The sequence below is a fragment of the Vulpes lagopus genome, chromosome 18, assembly GCF_018345385.1.
Source record: "Vulpes lagopus strain Blue_001 chromosome 18, ASM1834538v1, whole genome shotgun sequence".
Classification (NCBI taxonomy): domain Eukaryota; kingdom Metazoa; phylum Chordata; class Mammalia; order Carnivora; family Canidae; genus Vulpes; species Vulpes lagopus.
This window is the reverse complement of record NC_054841.1, coordinates 5,403,509-5,424,040: the sequence shown is the minus strand read 5'-3', so window position 1 is coordinate 5,424,040 and position 20,532 is coordinate 5,403,509. Positions and strand designations below refer to the sequence as shown.

Sequence of the window (20,532 nt, the reverse complement as noted above, 5' to 3'; positions counted from 1 at the left end):
CCACCGGGACGGGTGGACCTTCCTTCCAGGCAGCCCCCTGCCTTGGCTTAGCAAACCACGAGATGCACATTCTTATGGCACCTTGAGGATCTCCATCTATTCGTCCCCTACCCACAGGGAACAGGAGCCACCTGTCCCACAAGCATAACTCAATCCAAAGCCCCGGCCCGGCCTCTGCTTCCTCCCCAGGGGACGACGCCTGACCTTCCCGGGTCTCTCCTCAAACACCTGGGGTCCCCGTCGAAGGAGATCGGGAGGGCTGAGCTGGTAAAGTTTGTTTTCAGCAAACAACTGGCTGTTGGGCTGGAATCCTCTGCTGCCCTAGAAGTGAGGACCAGAGGGTCATACACACTTAGGGGTTTGAGTGTCAAGAGAAGCTCAGGGTCTCTCCTCGGGCTGCAGGGGGTCTGAACTCCTGTCAGCACACCACCAACCTTCCGCCTACATTCGCGAGCCGCACTCTTCATGTGGACACCAGAAACGAGCCGAGGGCCTCTGTCTGCCGTACAGAGGAGCAAAACCACACGTGCAAAGAACTCAGGTAAATCCAACTATTCAGCAACAACAACGAGAAAGAGAAACAACCTAAATAATTTGGGTGTGGCTACCCTGCTGTGACCACCTCCCATACACTTCTCCCTCGCCCGCCTCCCACTGTGTTGGCCAGAGGCCAGTTTCATCCCTTCCCACCCTCCCTTGCAGCAAGAGCTGGCCTTACCAACCAGCTGGGCTCACGGGACTTGAGAACTTTTCTAGACACTTGTAGGCAATGAAGAGCTAGGCAAGCAAGGAGAGCTCTTTGAACCCACCCCCTCCCTCCTGCCTTAAAGGTGCAATTATGTGAGGATGTGATGTGTGGGGCTGTAGCAGCCGGCTTGTAACCATGAGGTAATGGGCGTGACCAGGATGGAAGCGAGACATAAACCTCATGGATACCGAAGTGATATCACTGCGCTATGACTCCAAACTTGGAATCACCCTCCACCCCAAAGTCTTGCTGTTATAGGAGATAATAGGTGTGTTCTGTGATGTAGAACAAGTCCTAAAGGAGACGTCTGAAGCAGGGAGCGGGCTCTGGGAGGCATATACCTCCCAGCATCGCCCGTCCCTGAGGGTGATGCTAGTGGTTAAAGGTAAGCATTTGGATCCACTATGAATCCTGAACCTCAACCAAGGACGTGACCTCATGGGCAGTGGAAGCAGCAGCAACGTGCCCAACCCCCAAGGAAAACTGGCTCCAGGATTCCACACAGAGCCAGCATGTGTCCATCTAGCTCCAACGTGGTTTCTGAAGGGATTTTTTTTTTAAAAGATTTTATTTATTTATTCACAAGATACAGAGAGAGACAGAGACATAGGTAGAGGGAGGAGAAGCAGGATCCATGCAGGGAGCCTGATGTGGGACTCGATCCTGGGACTCTGGGATCATGCCCTGAGCTGAAGGCAGACGCTCAACCACTGAGCCACCCAGGCATCCCTGAAGGGATTTCAAGGGTAATTTCCACTCTGCTCAACTTCTGTCCAACCCACTGGCTACAGCCTAGCCCCACAGGAGGGGTGACTGCAACATCACAGGCCTCTTGTCAAAGTCTGCAATGTGGAGTGGGACACAGCTGGGGGGCTCAGTCGGTTGAGCATCCAGCTCTTGGTTTTGGCTCAAGTCACAATCTTGGGGTCACAGGATCGAGCCCTGCATTGGGCTCCACGCTCAAAGAGGAGTCTGCAATAAGGACTCTCCCTCTCCCTCCCTCCCTCCCCCGACTCGTGCTGTCAAATAGAAAAAAAATAAATATTTAAAAAAATCTGTAATGAGAGTTGTAAAAAAAAAAAGAGAAGTATAATTTTTAAACTGTGGAGTCCACCTACAGAAATGCCGTCTTGGATACAAGGGCCCAGGCCAGGTTGAGAGAGGGATTCACAAGTCCCCCGATCCCACACCCCGCAGAGCGTTGCAGCTGGCAGACCAGTGAGTGCATCAGGGGCTAGCCCATCACCATGCTCACGGATGGGCCTAGAAGAGATTATAGCAGATGGGGCTCCAGAGGCAGCCCCAGGAGCGGCCCCCGTTTGCTGAGAGCTCCCTGTTACTATCTGGCTTGGTCCAGGGGCACTGAGCTCTGAGCCACGCTGCCTTACAGGAAAACTGCTATGGACCGAACTGTGCCCCCCAAAGTCACGTGTTGAAGTCCTAACCTCAAAATGATGGTATTAAGAGATGGGTCTTCAGGAGATTCTAGGTTTAGACGTGGTCATGAGCATAGGGGCCCCTGCAAAAGTTAGTGTCCCCCCAAAGAAGAAGAAGAGACTGAGGACACCTGGGTGGCTTAGTCAGTTAAGCATCTGCCTTCAGCTCAGGTCATGATCTCACGGTCCTGGGATCGAGTCCCACAGCATGGTCCCTACTCAGTGGGAAGCCTGCTTCTCCCTCTGCCTCCGCTGCTCCCCCTGCTTGTTTTCTCTCTCTATCTCTCTCTCTCTCTGTCAAATAAATAAAATCTTTTAAAAAAGAAGAGGAAGAGATTGGAGCTCTGGCTCCCAGCCTTGTGAGCATGCACGCAGCCAGTCATCTGCAAGCCAGGGAGAGAAGCAGATCCAACCACGCTGGCAGGCTCATCTCAGACCTCCAGCCTCCACAGCCGTGGGAAAATACATGTCTGTGCTGTAAGCCCCCGGGGTACGTGCTCTGTTCTGGCCCAAGCTGACCAAGGCAGAAACTGAGGCCTTGAGCACCCTTGTGTCACCCGCCTGAGGTCACACATCAGTGCCCAGGGACTCAAAGCCAGATGGACCTGCTGTCCCCAAACGTGGACAAGAGACTGGTCGTGCCCCACCTCTGCTCTCCTCGCAGTTAGTAGCAAATGTGGAATCATGCTAACGGCTGGTGTGGGTAGGACCTCATTTAAGATGAAGAAATGGGAAACGCCTGGGTGGCTCAGTAGCTAAGTGTCTGCCTTCAGCTCAGGGTGTGATTCCGGGGTCCCTGGATCGAGTCCCACACGGGGCTCCCTGCAGAGAGCCTGCTTCTCCCTCTGCCTGTGTCTCTGCCTCTCTCTGTGTTTCTCATGAGCAAATAAAATATTTTGAAAACTAAGATGGAAAAAAATATAAATAAATAAATAAGTAAATAAATAAACTAAGATGGAAACGCCACCCCACTAACTCTGACATAAATGGGATTCAGGAAAGAAAAAAAAATCAAAAAACAGGTACAACTTTACTGTGGATTTTTCAATAATTAATTAATTAATTAGGAATAGGCCAGTCCCCGGTAAAGTGTATAAATCTGAGGGGTTTTTTTTGTGTGTGCCCTAAGCTGGTGGGCACACGTAGAGCTGGGCCTGATGATGGTTCGGCGTTTCCTTAAAACTCTGCCTCGATAAAGACAGATTGTAATCGGCAAGAGGCAACTTTCTAGTATAACAGGATTGGTCGTATGAAAACCAGCTTCCTGGTTTATCTCGTGTCCGGGTAACACAGTTGAGCTTCCGGCTTCACCACGGAGTATCACAGCTAAGGGTGGACCACCCTCAACCCCAACCCTGCAGAGCTCAGCGGTGGGACACACGCACACCCCGCTGTCACTCCCAGAGCGAGCCGTCGCATGTCCCACTGCCCTGGACGCCCAGAGGAGCTGCACCCAGGCCTGGCACCTGCAGGCCACTCCCCCTGGTCCAATGTTCCTGGGCACCTGGTGCCTGGCAGGCACCGTACCTGGCTCTCCTGCCTCCACGCAGGGGACCCCCCCCCAGCTGCCCATGAGGCAGGCACCAATATTAACACAAAGGAGGAAACGGGGACCCAGAAGATAATCACCTGCTAACAAGTGGCAGAAATAGGATTTAGAGTCATGGGGTCCGACCCCAGAGCCAGGCTTAACTACCACCTGAGATGTTTTAGGAGAATTAAAAAAAAAAAAAAAAAAAAGCAAAAAACAGAACATGGAGATGAGGCTACTAGGACCAAGCAAATTTAGGAAGAGTCACGCACTGAGCTCCAGCACCCTAGTGGGGATTCACGATGCACGCCCCACGTTACAGATGCCAAGAAGCCATCAGAGCAGCAATCTGTTTAAAGCAGAGTTTCCTCGAGCCCCTCTGCACATCCAGGAGGACACAGGGTGCACTGTGTCACTGATCGTCCGCAGAGGGGCAAGGAGGGCAGGTAAAATCAGGCTGTTTAAATTTTTATCCCTTCCCAGGTAGGGGGTCCGGGCAGTAAGCAGGGGTCAGCAAACTTCTCTAACGGGCCAGACGGTAAGTATTCCAGGGCTCTGGAGAACCTAGCCTCTGCTGCCGTGACCTCCCTCCCGCTGCAGGGGGAAAGCAGATGCAGATGATACATCAGTGAGCATGTCCCAATCAAGCCTTACAGATGCTGGAATTTGAATTTCATCTAATTTTCAAATGTCATGAAACATTATTCTTCTTTTGATCATTTATCACCCTTTTAAAAATTACGTAAAAACCATTCTTGCTCACAGGCTGTGCAAAAACAGATGGAGGTTTGGATTTGGCCCGTGGGCCGTGGTCTGAAGCCAGCAGCTTTTTTCTCTGCTCGGAGGAGCTCTGGCACTAGCTGCGATGCCCTTGCAAACACGAGGCTTCTCTGCTGCCCCCCCTCCCCCCGCCCATAAGTTACCTGCCCACAGAGGAGAACAGGTAAGAGAGGTTATTGCCTTAATTGCTCCTGAGGGACCAAAAAACAAAAAAAAAGAGGGACCATTTTTAAGTGTGTCTTTAATCATCTTTTAGCATCAGGGAGGAAAAAGCATTGTAAACCCATTTTGGTTCCCAGGACATGATGCTTCTCTGCAGAGACGGGACCTCCATCTTCGTCCCGAGGGTGTTTCGAACCCAGGCAGGCCATGATCCCAGAACAGGGCTCACATTTTGATCACGATCTGTGTTCCTTTCACCCGGAAAATAATCCATCAGTCTAGAAATGCTGGCTTCCCCCGTTCACTGCCATGGCCAGAGGGTTTGAAGCACAAGCTCTCAAATCAATTGCCAAGTTTGAGGAAAGTCACCCTCAACCGGCGGTTTACAACGGGGGGCAGTTTTGCTCCCCACCTCACCCCGGGGACACTGGCAACATCTGGAAACATCCTTGACTATCCCAGCGTTGGGCTGGGGTGCCCCAGGCATCTGATGGGTAGGAGCCAGGGATACCGCCCCACGTCCAGTAACACACAGGACGGCTCGCACAACAGAGAACTGTCTGGCTAAAAATGTAATCGCGCCAAGGCTGGGAAACCCTGCCCTAAATCTACCTTTAAAAAGCCATCTCCCAGGTCGTAGGGTGTTTGAGCCACAAGAGACCCAGAGACTTTTGGATCCCCTTTCCCATCCCCTCCTCCCCCATCACCCACCACATTAAGACAATGAGGAGCTCAGGGTTCGAGTTGGTATAAGGCAAGTAGCTTCATTTATTGTTTCCTCCTAAAGGAAATGACCAACTGGTGCCTCCACCCTATAAACATTTACTAGCCCTGGAAGGTTCTGAGGCCCCACTGCCATGTTTAAGGGCTTCTCTCTCAACAAATGTTAGGTCACGTCAGTCCGACGGTGGAACCTGAGAAAGGGGAAGATGATGGGGGCCTTTTACAAAGTTCAGGACCAGGAAGAAAACCGAGAGCCCTAACCCGACCTCCCCACCCCGTCTCTTGCGCTCTCATAAACGAATGTCTGCTTCACACCGGGCATCTTATGAACGGAGGCAGCAAGCGTTTTAAAGGTCTCGGGGCTCGGCTGCACAGGGTTTTCATTTGCCAGCCGAGTCTCTGTCGTGCGAGTGGGTCTGCAGATTGATGGGTTATTGGCCCTTGGGGCACGAGACCCTGAACACACTCCAAGACTGGCTCTCCGGGAGGGTTTCCCGGTTCCTTGGGGTTTGGGGGAAAAAAAACCATAATCACAAAGTAGGCAGAGGAAAAGTGTAACAAGCATCCGGGTGCCCACAACAGAGCATTAACGAGAGTTAATATCCTGGTTGTATCCTTTGCCGATAAACTCCTTGTTTTAGAAGAACTTTAGATTTACAGAAAAGTTGCAAAGATGCCGCAGAGATTAGGAGCAGCCTTGCCAGCTTCCCCCAGCGCCAACATCCACCAGAACCATGGGACACTTGTCAAAGCGAAGAAGTGCACATCACTGTTCATTTCCACTTACTATTAACTAAACTCCAGATTGTTTTTTAAATTGCACCAGTTTTTCCACTGCTGTCCATGTTCCGTTCCAAGATCTAATCCAGGATACCACATTGTACTTCCTAATGGCTTCTCAGTAAAAGAAAGAAAACCGTGAAGGGAACAGTCCGAGTTTATTTAAAATTTCTCCCTAATTGCATCCCATGCCGCGCCCCCCAACCCCCTTCCGTCTCCCTAGAGGCAGCTGGCCTGAGTCCTGCTGCCCATGTCACGTTCCCCTGGTGTGATCACGTATGTATGGCCCACGAATGACATATAATATTACCTGGTGCCCTCCTGAGTGTGTGTGTTTTGACACAGGGATAAATGGTTACACCCTAAGCTTGCTCTGTCCCTCTTGACAGTGTCTGGAATCGGTATTGATACCTCAGAAAGAAGTCCTTCCATTCCCTTTCTGATTTATTATAAATTTACAAATAAATTTATTACAAATCTATTTCTCCAATCTCCTGTTCATGGGCACTTAGACTATTAATGATTTCATACTATTACAAACTATGCAGTATTTATTCTGGTATATCCATGGTCTTTTCTATAGTGTCTGGAGGTATTGCTATGAAAATGCCAATCTCCAGCTGCCTCTGGAGTTTTCCCATCCAAGGGGTATGGGGTGTCTGTAGGAGCCTCAGGGCATGGCACTCGGGGACTGGACCCTCGGCCCTGACTATTGTTTGAAGTCAGAGAGATGGAGGAGGGGGAGTTATGGTAAATGGGACGGAGAGTGAAAGAGAAAGGTAGGGCAGCCCTGGTGGCGCAGTGGTTTAGTGCCGCCTGCAGCCAGGTGTGATCCTGGAGACCCGGGATCGAGTCCCATGTCAGGCTTCCTGCATGGAGCCTGCTTCTCCCTCTGCCTGTGTCTCTGCCCCTCTCTTCCTCTGTCTCTATGAATAAATAAAATCTTTTAAAAAAAAAAAGAAAGAGAAAGGTATACACTGCTCACCTCTATCTTCCCCTTCAGGACCCCAAGCCACAAGGTCAAGGGCTCGGTGTGTGCTTCAGTGGCCTCAACACCACTGTCCTTGTGTGTCCCCCCCCTTAACCCCCCTTCACACACATCCACGAGAGCAGGAGGAAAGAGTGTATGGCTTTACCTTCAGCAAGAGCTCGGTTCGAGGGACGCCTGGGTGGCTCAGCAACTGAGCGTCTGCCTTTGGCTCAGGGCGTGATCCTCAAGTCCCAGGATCGAGTCCCACATCGGGCTCCCTCATGGAGCCTGCTTCTCCCTCTGCCTGTGTCTCTGTCTCTGTCTCTCTCTCTCTCTCTCCCTCTGTCTTTCATGAATAAATAAATAAAATCTTAAAAAAAAAAAAAGAGCTCGATTCGAACGTCAACCCCACCACTTCCTCGCTAGGCAAGTTTGGGCTCCCACCAGTTCCTTCCTCCCTAAAATGGAAATGATCCCACTCGCTTTGCAGAATGCCGAGAGAATTAACCGAGAAGCCCCGTAAAGAAGGGTACCACAAATCCATCACTGCTACGGAAAGATCTCAACCCTCCCACTTTGTCACTATGATTTATTTCAGCGACGCATGTAGGTAACGAAGGGCTCTCTAAGTCCGTTTCTAGATTCAGCCCTGCAAGATTCTTTCTGCCTGGATCAGGAATTGCCTCTGAGGGCCGGGAAGAAAAGGCAGCAATCCCATTCAGGGCAAGACTTCATGACGGGGCAATCGCCTGCACGACCCACACAAACGCCAGCCAGGACCGGCACCTCTCCAGCCAGGACCAGAGTCAGCCTCCTCAATTCTCTGGGTAGTGAACCGGACTAGGGCTGAAGCACGCTTTTGCTGAAAGACCAGTCCCAAAGAGGCGAGTCATTTTACAAGTGGGAATAGAGAGAAGTGGTTATTCTTGCTGAACTGTGTGAATACCTCGGTGATGCAGAAACTTCTAGAAACACTGGTCTCCAGGATGGAGGGGCAAGCACCTGGGGGGATGCTGGGGGGATCTGCTGGGATATGGGGAAAATACTACAATCATAATTATAAGTAAATTTCAAGGACTGAGGGACATCAGGAAAGGTGGAAATTCATAATGGAGCTTCGCCAAAAATCTCAGCATTAACTGGTGGATGAGATTGAAAAGAGAGGACCCCGTTGCAGCCAACAATCTCTGGGTCCCATTTCTATATTCTTCCCGGGAGACAGTCTTCCTACCATAGTGTGGCAGGCACTGGTGACATTTCCAGGGCTCCTTCGGGGCTTCCCTCTCCAACCTGTGGTTGATAGTTTCCCACCCACCTGTGGGCAGATGTGACTACCCAACTAGCTCTGACCAATGACATGGGAGGAGAAGTGGGGCATTCACGTCCAGGTGGAAATTTTAAAAGCTCAGGCACAAGTCACAGAGGCTTTCCCTCTGACACGGTGACCGGTGACATTCGAGAGGGTGTCAGCCCCATCAGCCAGGGGACCTGAGCACCCTCCCACCTGGCCAAAGTGCAGAGGCCCCTACCAACCCACAATGGAGCCATAACTTTATACGAGAGAACAAACCTCTGTGGCTTTACCCCACCAAGACTGTGAGGTCTTTGTTATCACATGATGACTTCATTTGTCCCACACAGACAAATGAAGGATGAAAATAATCAAAACGTAGGACCAGGCCTTTAGCTCGCTGATCTCACACCGCCGAACCACGATTTTGAAAGACATCAAATTCTATCTGTAACATTAACTCCTTTGTGAGAGCAAAAAAATTTTTTGAAGATTTCATTTTATTCATTCATGAGACACACAGAGAGAGAGGCAGAGACACGGGCAGAGGGAGAAGTAGTAGCTGCCCACGGGGAGGCCAACGCACGACTCGATCCCGAAACCCTGGGGTCACTACCTGAGCCAAAGGCAGATGGATGCTCAACCACTGAGCCACCCAGATGCCTCTGTGAGAGCAAAATTGAATGTGTCTTGTTCATTAAAAGCATAATTTTGTCTGTCTTAATAATGACCAATTAGTTAAAATGTGATTAACATTCAAACTTTTATCTTGAGTGCCTCCTCCTTGAGTTTATATTTTAGTCTACATTGTATAAAGCAAGAAAACTAGACTACAGCAGTAGGATTTATTTCTATTTAGGGCAAGGCCCCACAAACTTACTGGCGGGGATGAAATCACAAAGCATTTAGAAGATGCTGCCTTAGAACAAACACCTTCAACGCATCCACGCACACGAGTAGCCAATATCTGAGCACCTCCCGTGCCATGAGAATTTGGCGAGGCAGCGCAAGAACAGGATAGTAAGAATGTCTGAAAAAACAGTCAAGAAAGGAGTCCTTTATCAAAGGCCAAACACAAGTCACTGAAACCACAGAGTAGCTCACTTGCCTCTGTTGGCAACGTTACATTGCCGGGCAGATGAGCGTTGGGACGGGGACAGAATCGGTCTAAGCCGACTGTCACGCTAAGTGTTTAGATTTTATTTTTTCTTTTTTTTTTGCAAACTACATAAAAGCAACAGAGAGGCTGGCATTACAAGACAGTACAGGCCTAACTCTGATGCTTAAAAACACGCAAGTCCTCGATTTTGGAAACAGTGCAAGTTTTCATTCACAGCCAAATTTAATTAAGCCAGACAACAAAAGATTGGAACTTGAAAGCTACTCTGGGGAGATAAAGATGTGAAAGAATAACACGTGACCTCAAAGATGCAGGGAAACCTAATACTCACCGAGTCAGATTTTTCAAACAGTACAGAAAGAGCTGAAGGGAATTTACGGGAAGCCTTGAGTGATTAAGCCCACCCCTTGTCTCGGGCCCTGGAGACGTTCTCTTTCGTCCCTCCTGCCCCCCACCCCCCCCACCCCCAGGGTCTCCAGAGGCTTCTAAACGCACTGAATCCACATGGGGCTTTGTTGTGGCCTCACCCCAGCCGGGGGAGTTGGGGGGCAGCCTTGCACCTGCTCCAATAAAGAGTGGGGAGGCTGTACTGTTCTGTTAATGAATGCTTTGGGCTTGTCACTCCCTTGAAGGAAAAGACAATTTGTACTTTGACCATCTTCCAGAAGGGGTGGGAAGAAATACTTCAGTCATGTGCTTTTTCTTTTCTTTTTTTTTTTTTTTTTGAAATTAAAACTTTTGATTTTGGAATAATTTTTGACTTAGAGAAAAGTTGCAAATACAGTACAGAGAGTTCTCATATACCCCTCACTTTGAGTTTCAGTTTGCCTAGTAGTAAAATTTCTAAATACCTATAGATGCTAAAAGCAAGGGAAAGAGCATTATACTCATTTATCCTCAAATAAGTTTGGTGTTCTCTTTAAAAAAAAAAAAAAAGATTTATTTATTTATTCATGACAGACACAGAGGCAGAGGCACAGGCAGAGGGAGAAGAAGGCTCCCCACAAGGAGCCCGATGTGGGACTCAATCTGGGATCCTGGGATCACACCCTGAGCCAAAGGCAGACACTCAACCGCCAAGCCACCCAGGCGTCCCTAGTGTTCTCATTCAAATTCCAAAGATCTCTGAAAGAGGGAAAGGTGTGTGTGCAAATACACATTTTGGGGGCCGTTTTTTTGACATCTTCAAAATAACGTGGGTGGCTAAATCTCAATATTTTAAGATTAAGTATTTAAAAACTGCCATTGGAAAAAATAATGATAAATTTAAAAAAATTAAAACTGCTATTGGGGGCACCCGGTAGCTCAATCAGTTATGACTTGGACTCTTGGTTTCGGATCAGGTCATGATCTCGGGGTCCTGAGATTGAGCCCCATAAACCTTGCACTCAGCGGAGAGTCTGCTTGAGAGTGTCTCTCCCTCTCCCTCTGCCCCTCCCACTCATGTGCTCTGTCTCTCTCTCTCCCTCTCTGTCTCAAATAAATAAAATGAAACTTTAAAAACTGATATTTGGACCGGTATAGCAAAGTGAGTAGTGATGTGGCCACCACAATAAAAACGAGAGCTACGATTTATTGTGCACCTACTGGTGCGAGACTCTACGCACGCACGTTATGATTTTGGCTTCATGAGGGAGGGGTTTATTATCCAGCTTTCTCTGAGACAAACTCAGAGACGTCAAGTAAGTTGTTCAAGGTCACACAGCTAATAGGCACCCACAGTGGAAACAGACACATGGATTTAAGCTGCCTCGAAAGAGAATCGCTGTAGATGCCGGTCCATTCTCCCTCGCCAAGTCACACCCTCGGCTGTCACCGAGAACTTCCGTTACACGGCAGTGAAGCCCCCCAACCCCCCACCCCATATATCACCCAGAATTAGCTGCAAAGTGTCAGGAAACTTGGCCAGGCAGCCCTAAGCATCAGCGAGGGCTGGAAGCCTTCACTGTGAAGCCCTTTATAGAAAGCCGCAGTTGGCAGCCCCCTCTCCTGCATGGGAACAAATTAACATTGGCATTCCAAACACAGGAAAGGAAGGAAATTGGAAACACAGTTTATACTTGGCCAGCCCTTTGAAATACTGTACCATGCTACCGACATCAATTAATGGAAAGCAGGGTTGTGCTGAGAGGCTCTGGTTTGGAAATGCATTAACACACGTTAAACATGTTTGTACAGGAACCGGATTATAAGCACCCTAGCTCCAAAACAATAAAGCAATTACCCTAAAACTGGTGCTCTCCGAGTTGTCATTAATTCAATCCACCCCACGCGGATCAGCAGAGGCTTTGCGCGGCTCCCAACAATGCCTTCTGCCACAAATGCTGAAAGGACGCATCGCACATGCATCTCCGAGCTGCACATAAGTAAGTGTCAAACTTCATGCGCTCCTCGCATCCCCCCCAAATCATAAACACTCCACTGGGGTGGGGGGGAGACGCGCACAGCGGGGGCCCTGGGGTTTGTCCCCGCGGCCACTCCACGCTGGGTGCGCGCCATCTCTCGCCCGGGGAAGGTCAATGACCAAATATCTGTTCCAGATTAAGAAATACCAAGTCCCATTTTTGTCAAATATTATTTGTCAAGTGCCAGTCGCTGCAGACCCCAGAATTCAATTGCAGCTGAACACACAAGCTAATACCAAACGGTTCACATAAGAGCCGTGGTCATACGTGGGATCGTTTGCAGTGAAGGAACCCCCCCCCCCTTCCTCTATAAACTGTTTCAGGAATTGGAAAGAAAAGCATCTGAAGCTCTGGAATAAATAAAGTACTGTGCCTTGAGCCGCCCCGTGCAAAAGACCCAGCACGCCGGGAGCGAGGACTTAAAAGGACCAAAAGGCAAGTGCCCGCTTCACGATTTTGTAAGAGTGCCCGAGAGGAAAGATCGTAGAGGATGTGGGTGATTCTCGACGTTTCTGGCTCGAAACGAAAGCATCGGCTGGTTGCTGGCCAGCCCAGCCATCCCCCGGGGCCCTCGCCCACGGCTGTGCCCACCTGCACCGGGCACCCGGGGTCCCGGGGACGTTCCAGGCGCCCCCGCCCTGCTCCCGCGCCCCGGTGACGTCACCCTGCAGCCCCACGCTGCTCTGGGACCCATCAAGTCCGAGCAATTTGGGTGTGTAAAGCTAAATGTGTTATCATTTTCACCACAAATTAACAGTTTCTATGTAAATATTGGTATTTCCTCACCCCATGAAGGCGAGAGGAGGCAAAATGGCACCGGCGCATTTGATTTAAACTAATTAAAAGCAGAGGGTCATGCAATTCAATATATTGATTTTACCAGTGGGACTTAAGTCTTTTATAATAAGTGTACACAGCTGCAGCACTCTCCCACCACCACGTTTTAAAGGCTAATCCTCGCATTCCTTCTGACAATAACATGACAGGTCCCACACATCCCTGACTGTGCCCTAACCCCGGTGACACTGCCAGAGTGCATTAAGGCGAAGCGTTGCAGCAGCCTGCCAAAAACAGTGTGTCGACAGCCCCCAGCTAGGTCTGAAGAGTGATTGCAAAAAAATTAACATGGCCAGCCATTCGGGCTCTCCATTCAAAATATTCATCCGGCGAAATGGATGGGCAGGCTGGGGAGGGTGGGGACTGGGGGAGCGTTAGGACACTCTGATGCTTGCGATGGGCCAAATATGACCTTACCCAATAGGGAAAAAAGATATTAAAGCGATAGGGGTGATCAATCAACTTAGATGGGACTCTCCCCGGAATGAAGTCATCACTTGCCTCTGAGTTCAGCGGACATGTGATATTCGCTCACATTGCAGGCATTCCGGCGGTCAGGGGATCGGACACCAGCTGTGTTTATCTCGCGGAGGTCTGATAGCCCTACTACGCGATGAAAGGCCCCTGAGCCGAGGCTCACAGGCCCCTTCTTCTCTCGGGGCATTCACAGAATCATCCCTTTACTGCCCGGAAATCATCGATCTTTATCTGGGCCGCCTCCCTTGCACCTTGGATGGACCACTATGCAACCAAACAGAGAGGCCCGGAATAAAAACCGAAAATAGCCACGCAGGCTGGCATCCGGGGCTGGGCCTTAACCTGCCTGTTTTCCAGAAGGCAAATATAAAGAAGATCAAAAAAGTTCAAATCTGGGTCACATACATCCCTGGGAAGGGAGGGGGGGCGGTGGGGGAGGGGGGAACAGATCTTTGATTTAAGAACCAGGAAAGTGAGGTTTAAAAGAAGTGATTTTGAAAGGGTTGCTAAAAACACAGCTGTTGGTGCACTCCTCTAGCGAAGGCGCTCTGCAGCAAGCAAGAAAGCAGGGGGAAAGCCTGTGTGACATCTATATTAACCTCTGGCTGCTTACCAGTGAGGGCCGGCGCTCCAAGTGCTGGAATGTAGAACAGCCCCTTCCAAATTTTAACACAAGCCAGGTTACAGCTGCAAATGCCTGCAGCCCATGCTCCCTTCACGAAGCACTCCCTGAAGGAAATTTTTAAACTGTAACAGAATCTTTTTCTAATACTCTACAGTGGTAGGGCCTGTAAAGGGGCAAGAGGAGAGATCTTAATGCCAAACACTTGTCAACGAAAAGGACAGCCAGATGGTATAAAGCAAAGACTCCACAGCCTTCTCACTGCTCTTCGGCTACATTAACAAAAGCCACTTTTGTACACCGAGTCCAATAATGACCGGCTTCCAACTCCGTATTTTTTTTTTTTAATTTAGCTTCGAAGATTAAAACAAATTTGGTTCTTTCATAACCTGGGCCAGAGAGGAACATGCATCACACACCCCTAATGCCAGCCGGCTTCTTTTTGAAGATTCCAAAAGGAGCTGCTGGATTTCTCCAGGGGCGGGGGGGAATGGTTAGGGGGCTCTAGCTGATTCGGTCTGCAGAACTCACGTTGCCTGGGGACAATTTCAGAGAGGGTAGCCTGTTTTGAATTCCAAAATTAAGGCTACACAGAGGAGTCGGGGGCTTGTTAATCCAAACCAGTTTACAAATCTCGCCATTGAACTGAAGAGGCCCGGGCTGAGAAGAGGTGGGTCTCCCTCCGTGGCTCAGCGAGCATTACACGGGGCTTCATCGGACGGGCCACTCTTTGTCACAAGGTGGGGTCTGAAGTCCTCATTCTCAGCACCTGGTTTTGTCGTACATTCTCCTCTAGCTCCCTCTCTAGTTTAGATCCCGCTCCGCCTGGCAAAAAGCTTGAATTCCAAGGAGGAGGACTTATAGGAACAAAAACCAGTTTGGCTGCAGACAGAAGGAAGAATAAAGGCACCAGGTCTGCAAAAGCCTTCAGAATCTGGTCCGAGGTCCCCCAGGCACGGCAGGACAGCAGCGCTATGTGGCGGAGGAAGGAGGGGGCAGTAGAGAAAGTCAGCCTCTCCCTCAGCAGCCCCCCCGAAGTCGCCCCAGGCCTCCACCCCCTCCACGTGTTACCAAGTAAGGGTCTGATATGGACAAATGACATTTTCTTGTTATTGGATAAAGTGTGAGACTTAATGCACCTTTAGAAAACTTTGCATGTTACAGATCAATTATGATTTGCAGTCCAGGGAAAAACAGTTGTGCTTCCTTAGCAAACTTAGCTTCCAGATTGGTCTCCTACGCACTCCCCTCCACCGCCACTACCACCCCCAAGCCCCTGCTATACAGAAATCCCCAAGCCCCGGACAGAATGGAAGAGACAGGAGCTTTACTCGTCCCATGCTGCTGCTGAGCAGAAATAAAGGCCACCCTTAAAGTGCCTACAGGAGGAGTCTTGCCAGACTGCAGGCCAGGTCTTCACCCAACCAATTACCTCGAGTTTTAGGGACAGCTAGGGAAAGAAAACAAGACCAGTGCACACTCTGTTAAAAGCCACCGCGCCATCTAATTTGGAGTGATGTTCCAGAAAGCACGACCTGAGAAAGTCAGGACTGTCCCACAAAGCCCAAAGCCAGCCCGACTGATTAAGAGGCTCAGACAAGCCGGTCTTTGTCCTTTCAAGATGAAAGAAATGGGGCTAACGGGTTGAAAGGTGTGTGTGTACAGCCAGAGGAGGAGAACCACCCAGCTATGGCCTTCCCAAACAAGTATCGGCTTGCTCCCGCCACCGAGGGGGAGCAAATAGCTCTGCCCCAAGGTTCCCAGAGGCACCCAGTCAGCAGCCTCCTCCTCCTCTGAGTTGGGGGGGAACCCCGGCCACACTGCTGGTCCACAGAAGCAAGGTGATTTTTGGCACTGGGTTTGCAGAAGCCAGGGCTTACAAATGCCTTTTTTAATGACCCCAGCCTGGCCCTGAAGGCCACCACTGGGACCTGCGGCATTCACTGGGACTCGTGGGTGGGTGCCCAACAGGACAGAGGATACCATGAATCCCTCGCCAGAGAAAGGGCCTAGCCCCAGCTAACCACCAGCTTCAGGACACTACAGAGTGTGTTGTGTCCTGCTTTAATTTACATTAATTCATATATATTTATATATGTGTCTAAGTCTTTAGTTTCTGGTATAGGTCACACATACACGTTGCAAAAAAAAAGAAAAAAAAAAAAGAATCACACGGACAAAAGTGCAGACAATGAAAAATCAGAAATCAGACCCCAGCTCCCACTGCCCTGCCCCGCCCCCCAGTAAAACCTATTTCCAGTCGGCGGTGTCTTCTTCCAGGGGGGAACAGATGATATACAAGCGCCTACGTAACCTCACTGATCTGCACCTTGCTCTTTTCCACCTCATACATCTTGGAGATTGTTCTAAATCGGGACATATGGAGCTGCCTCCTTCTAACTGGCCGCTTAGTATAATTCAAAGTTTCTTGGAGTTATTTTGGCATCTGAACCTCCCACCCCTTTCTCGCTGCAACTCGCTGCACTATTTGATTTTTGGCTATTATGAAGGGCAGACGAAGGCGACCCGGGCACTCGGGGACCTTCTCTGCAGCTGGGAGCATCAGGGTGGGTCCCCGGGCCCCGCGCCCCGCGCCCCCAGCGAGGGGCTCCAGAATCACTGCGCGGGTGACGCGGCGCCCGTGGGCGTGACTCTGCGGTCTTGATCCCGTTCGGATTTTCGCCGCAAGTAGAATGAAATCGGCTCAGGAAACAACGCTATCGGGGCGTGTTATCTCGGAAACCAAATATTTGATCGCCAGCCCTGCAGCCCTGCAGCCCTGCAGCCCTGCAGCCCTGCAGCGCGCCGCCGGGGGTCAGTTTGAGCGAGCCTGGCGGACGTGCGTGCACGGATGGAGGAGGAGCCCCCGCGCCCCCGCCGCTGCGCCAGCCTCGGCCCCCCCAGCCCGGGCCCCCGCGGCTCGGGTCCGCGGCGAGGTCCCCCGGCCGCCCCCCGCGGCGGCCGCTCCGAGCTCCCGCGCCACCCCATCGCCCAGAGCCGTGGTCTGCGCGCCACACGTGATAAGCGCTGAAAATGGATTGTGCCCGCCCGGGACCTATCATTAAATATTTAAAATAGAAAGCTCGCCATGGCACCGTTTCTTCCCCAGCTCCCGCCAGGAGAGCGCAGAGCCAGGGGGGCGCCGGGGCGCACGGAGGGGCCCCCCCCGCCCCGAGGCGCAGGCGGCGCGCGGCACGCTCGGGCGGGCGCACCGCGAGGGCGCAGGTAGGGCGGGCCGGGGCGGCGAGGGGGCGCGGCGTCGGGGTGCCAGGCCCAGGCGGGGCCCAGGGGGCGCCCCCGAAAGGGCGGGAAGGCGGCTGCGCCCCGCGGGGCCCTTTAAATCCAGGTAGCCGGGGCGCGCGGGCCGGCACAGCTCACATGACCCAGCCCCGCGCTTTGAACTGAGCCGCGGCCGGCCCGGCGCCTGCAGCCCCGGAGGTGCGGCCGCCGACCTGACCCGGAGGGGGCTTCGGAGCAGCCCTCCCGTCCGCCGAGCCCCCCCGCCCAAGGCCGGACGAGCCCGGGCCGCCCTACCTGGGGGGCGCGCACAGCTGGGAGTCCGCCGGGACTGGGGGTCGGAGCCCCGGGCCGGGCGCTGCGCTTCTGCAAAGGGCCGCGAGCGTCAAGATGCAAGCAGCGGCCCCCTCCCCGTCCCAAAGCGCCCCTGGAGCGAGCCGCTCCCCCCACCCCACCCCGCCCCCTGCCCTCGCTCACCGAGGTTGACGAAGCTCATGACCATGTCGGCGTCGGTGAGGAAGTGGCTGTCTTGCAGGCTGGCCAGAGGGGGGCCCTGGGTGCTGAAGACGGCCTTGTAGGGGTAGGAGAAGCCCTGGCCGTCGGGCCCGCCGCCCTCCTCCACCGCCATGGCATTGTACAGGTCCAGCATGAACATGGGCGCCGAGTTGTGCTTGCCCTGGAGGTGCGGGCGCGGGCGGTGGGGCAAGCCCAGGATCGACAGGATCTCGCGCTGCATCTCCCGCCGCTCCTGGCTGCGGAGGCGCCGGTGGATGAAGCTCGAGTGCACCTCGTTGTCCAGGCTGAAGTCGGCCAGGGCGGAGCGCAGCAGGAGCAGGGGCGCCCAGAGCGCCACGAAGCTGCGGGGCGCCGCGGCGCGCGGCGAGCGCACGTGCATCGCGCCGGCTCTCCGCGCCCCCCGGGCTCCGGGCCCCCGGCTCCGGGCCCCGCGCCGCCCCAGGTGGCGGAGGGGGGCAGGCGGCCGTCCGCGCCGCTCGGTCACTTGCTGCAGACGGGCCCCGCTGCGCCCGCGCCAGACATGGCCCCTCCCCGGCCGGCTGCGCCCTGCGCGGACCCCCGCCCCCCGCTCGGCGCTGGCCCCGGGCCCCTCGCCCCGCACTCGCCCGGGCGCACCGCGGGGCTTGGAAGCCGCCTGGAGGGAGCGAGCGGGCGGGCGGGCGGGCGGGCGAGGAGGCGGGCGCGGGTGGGAGGAGCAGCCAGCAGACCCGGGAGCCGGGGAGCGAGCGCCGGGAGGCGGCGGGCGGCGGGCGGGCGAGCGCTCCTTCCTCCTGCCCTCGGGCGGCGGCGACCCGCGCTCTTCCGAGCTCCGGCGCCGGGAGCAGGGGCCCCGGGCCGCTCCCCCAGCCGCGCGCGCCCTGGATCGCACGAGAGGCCGCCTCGGGAGCCCCAGACTGGTGCGCGCCGGGGCCTGGGAGGAGCAGGCGGAGGACGGGCTTCCAGGGGCCCCTCCCGCGCCCGCGGCCTCCCACCTGCCCTCGGCCCCGCCCTCCCCCCAGCTGCGCCCAATGGGTTCATTCATTCCTTCTAGGGCGCTTTACAAATATTTACCGAGTGCCCACGGGGTGCCCGGCGCCCGGCCGAGCGCCGCGGGGATGCGGACGGAGGAATCCGAGCCGGCCCTGGCCTCTCCGGGCTCGAAGTCGGGACAGGGAGGGAGGAGGCCAGAGCGACCCGTGGGATTCGTTTTGGGGCTGAAGTAGAGGAAGATGAGGGAGGGAGGGAGGGAGGGAGGGAGGGGCGCAGCGCAGCAATCGGGAAGGCTTCCCGGAGGAGGTGACCCCGAGCCCCTCTCGTCCCTCTGCTCCACCAACTCGCCGTTTGCTCCAGCCACGCGGACCCCGCCGCGCCGCCCAGCAGGAACCGCTAGGCTGTCTTTGCACTTGCCATTCCCTCTGCCTGGAATCCCCTTCCCTTTAATCCCTCCCACCCCCACCTGCAGTGCGCCTAGCTCCGGTGGCCTCCACCTCCCCGTGCCACTTGGGTGCCACTTCCTCCCAGGTCGGGAGAGAGAAGGTGGCCTCCCCTCCTGACCCCTGTGCACATTTGTCTTCTTTTCTCTAACTTCCCTCACGGTCTGCAATTGCTGTTGGGGTTATTCGTGCTTCCCTTACCGTCTTGGTCTTGTGTCCCTCACCGGAAACAGAGGTGCCGCCTGGGGAAGGGGGGAACAGGCTGGCGCTTTCTCCGTCTCCTCTGTACCCACAGCACCTTGAACCCAGGTCCCCATAGCCGCCTGCAGCTGCACAGTGTTTGAGGAACGACTGTGTGCACTGCAGAATTTCTCCCCACCTCCTCCCCTGGGGGCCCCGGCTTATTTCCAAGCACTCTTCAGCTTGACTCTACATACCAGGTCCCGACCCCACCCCTGGGTCCTGCCGGCAGTGTCTGGGGAGCAGGCGGCCACCTTCCATCCTGGTCCTCCTCTGAGGGCCTGTGCCCAAGGTCCATCCTGCCAGCATCCTGAGCTGCCTAGAGCCCAACACATCCGGGCATGGACACAGGCACCCCGACAGCCTGGAGCATGCCTTGAGACCTCCCGTGAGTTACTGCTCTTCAGGAACCCCATTCCTTCACTGCAAAAATGGGAGTAAAACAATGCAAGTGAGGCCACAGGTGAAAGTGCATCCTCGCCTCCTTCCCCTCCTGGGGCTGCCCCCACCAGGCAAATCCACAGCTCGGGGTTCCCAGATGATGGGCTAGATGGAGGGTTGCCACGGGCAGCTTGGGATGAAAGGTGGATGGCTGAGTTGGGGAGACGAGGGTGGGCAGGAGCAGTCAGGCCAAGCCTCACTGGGGAACAGGAGAAAGCTCCAGGATTGGCAGAGAGAAACCTGATCTAGAGTTTTCTGGAGCAGAGCTGGTTCTGCCCTGCAGCCCTCTGGGGGCTTTTGGACAAGATGGCAGTCTGAAGGGTCATGGAGGTGGGTAGGTGAGGCCAGAAGGCGGTCAATGAGGCGAGGGATGCAAGGTTTGCAGGTCATGCCCATTCATATCACAGGCTCCCACCCGTTACTGAGGCCCCGGCTCCCAGATGCAGCAGGTCCTGAGCGCCCTGACCCTGGGCTGGGCCTCTGCCCACCTGTCAGTCGAGGCACTCGGGAAGCCCTGTCCTCCTGCCCTTTATCCATTAACTCCTTCCTTTCGCAACAATCAGTGAAGTACTTCCTGGGTGGCAAGCAGGGTGGGCTTCATGAGCGTGCCACCCGTGTGGACGCCCAGGCTGCCACGCTCAGAAGGGCCTCATGCTTGGCTTATGTTCTGCTGCGTCCCTATTGCCATTCTTCCTAGCCTGTGAGCAGAGGGCCCGTTTTCATTTTGCACTGGGCCCTGCAAATTATGTGGCCCATCCTGGTGCCAAGCACCATGTTGGGCTGGAGGGCACAGAGGTGAGGGGG

At 53.7% G+C, this 20,532-nt stretch overlaps 1 protein-coding gene across 1 annotated transcript in view; it reads right to left on the bottom strand.

The window, feature by feature from the left end:
* BMP7 (bone morphogenetic protein 7) overlaps positions 1–18,163 on the bottom strand; it is a 90,198-nt gene extending 72,035 nt beyond the window's left edge. The window contains exon 1 of the mRNA XM_041732127.1: positions 17,597–18,163. Within this exon, the coding sequence (XP_041588061.1) occupies positions 17,597–18,014 (418 nt within the window). The 5' untranslated portion in view covers positions 18,015–18,163. The remainder of the gene's footprint in view (positions 1–17,596) is intronic.
* Between the last annotated feature and the right edge of the window lie 2,369 nt (positions 18,164–20,532).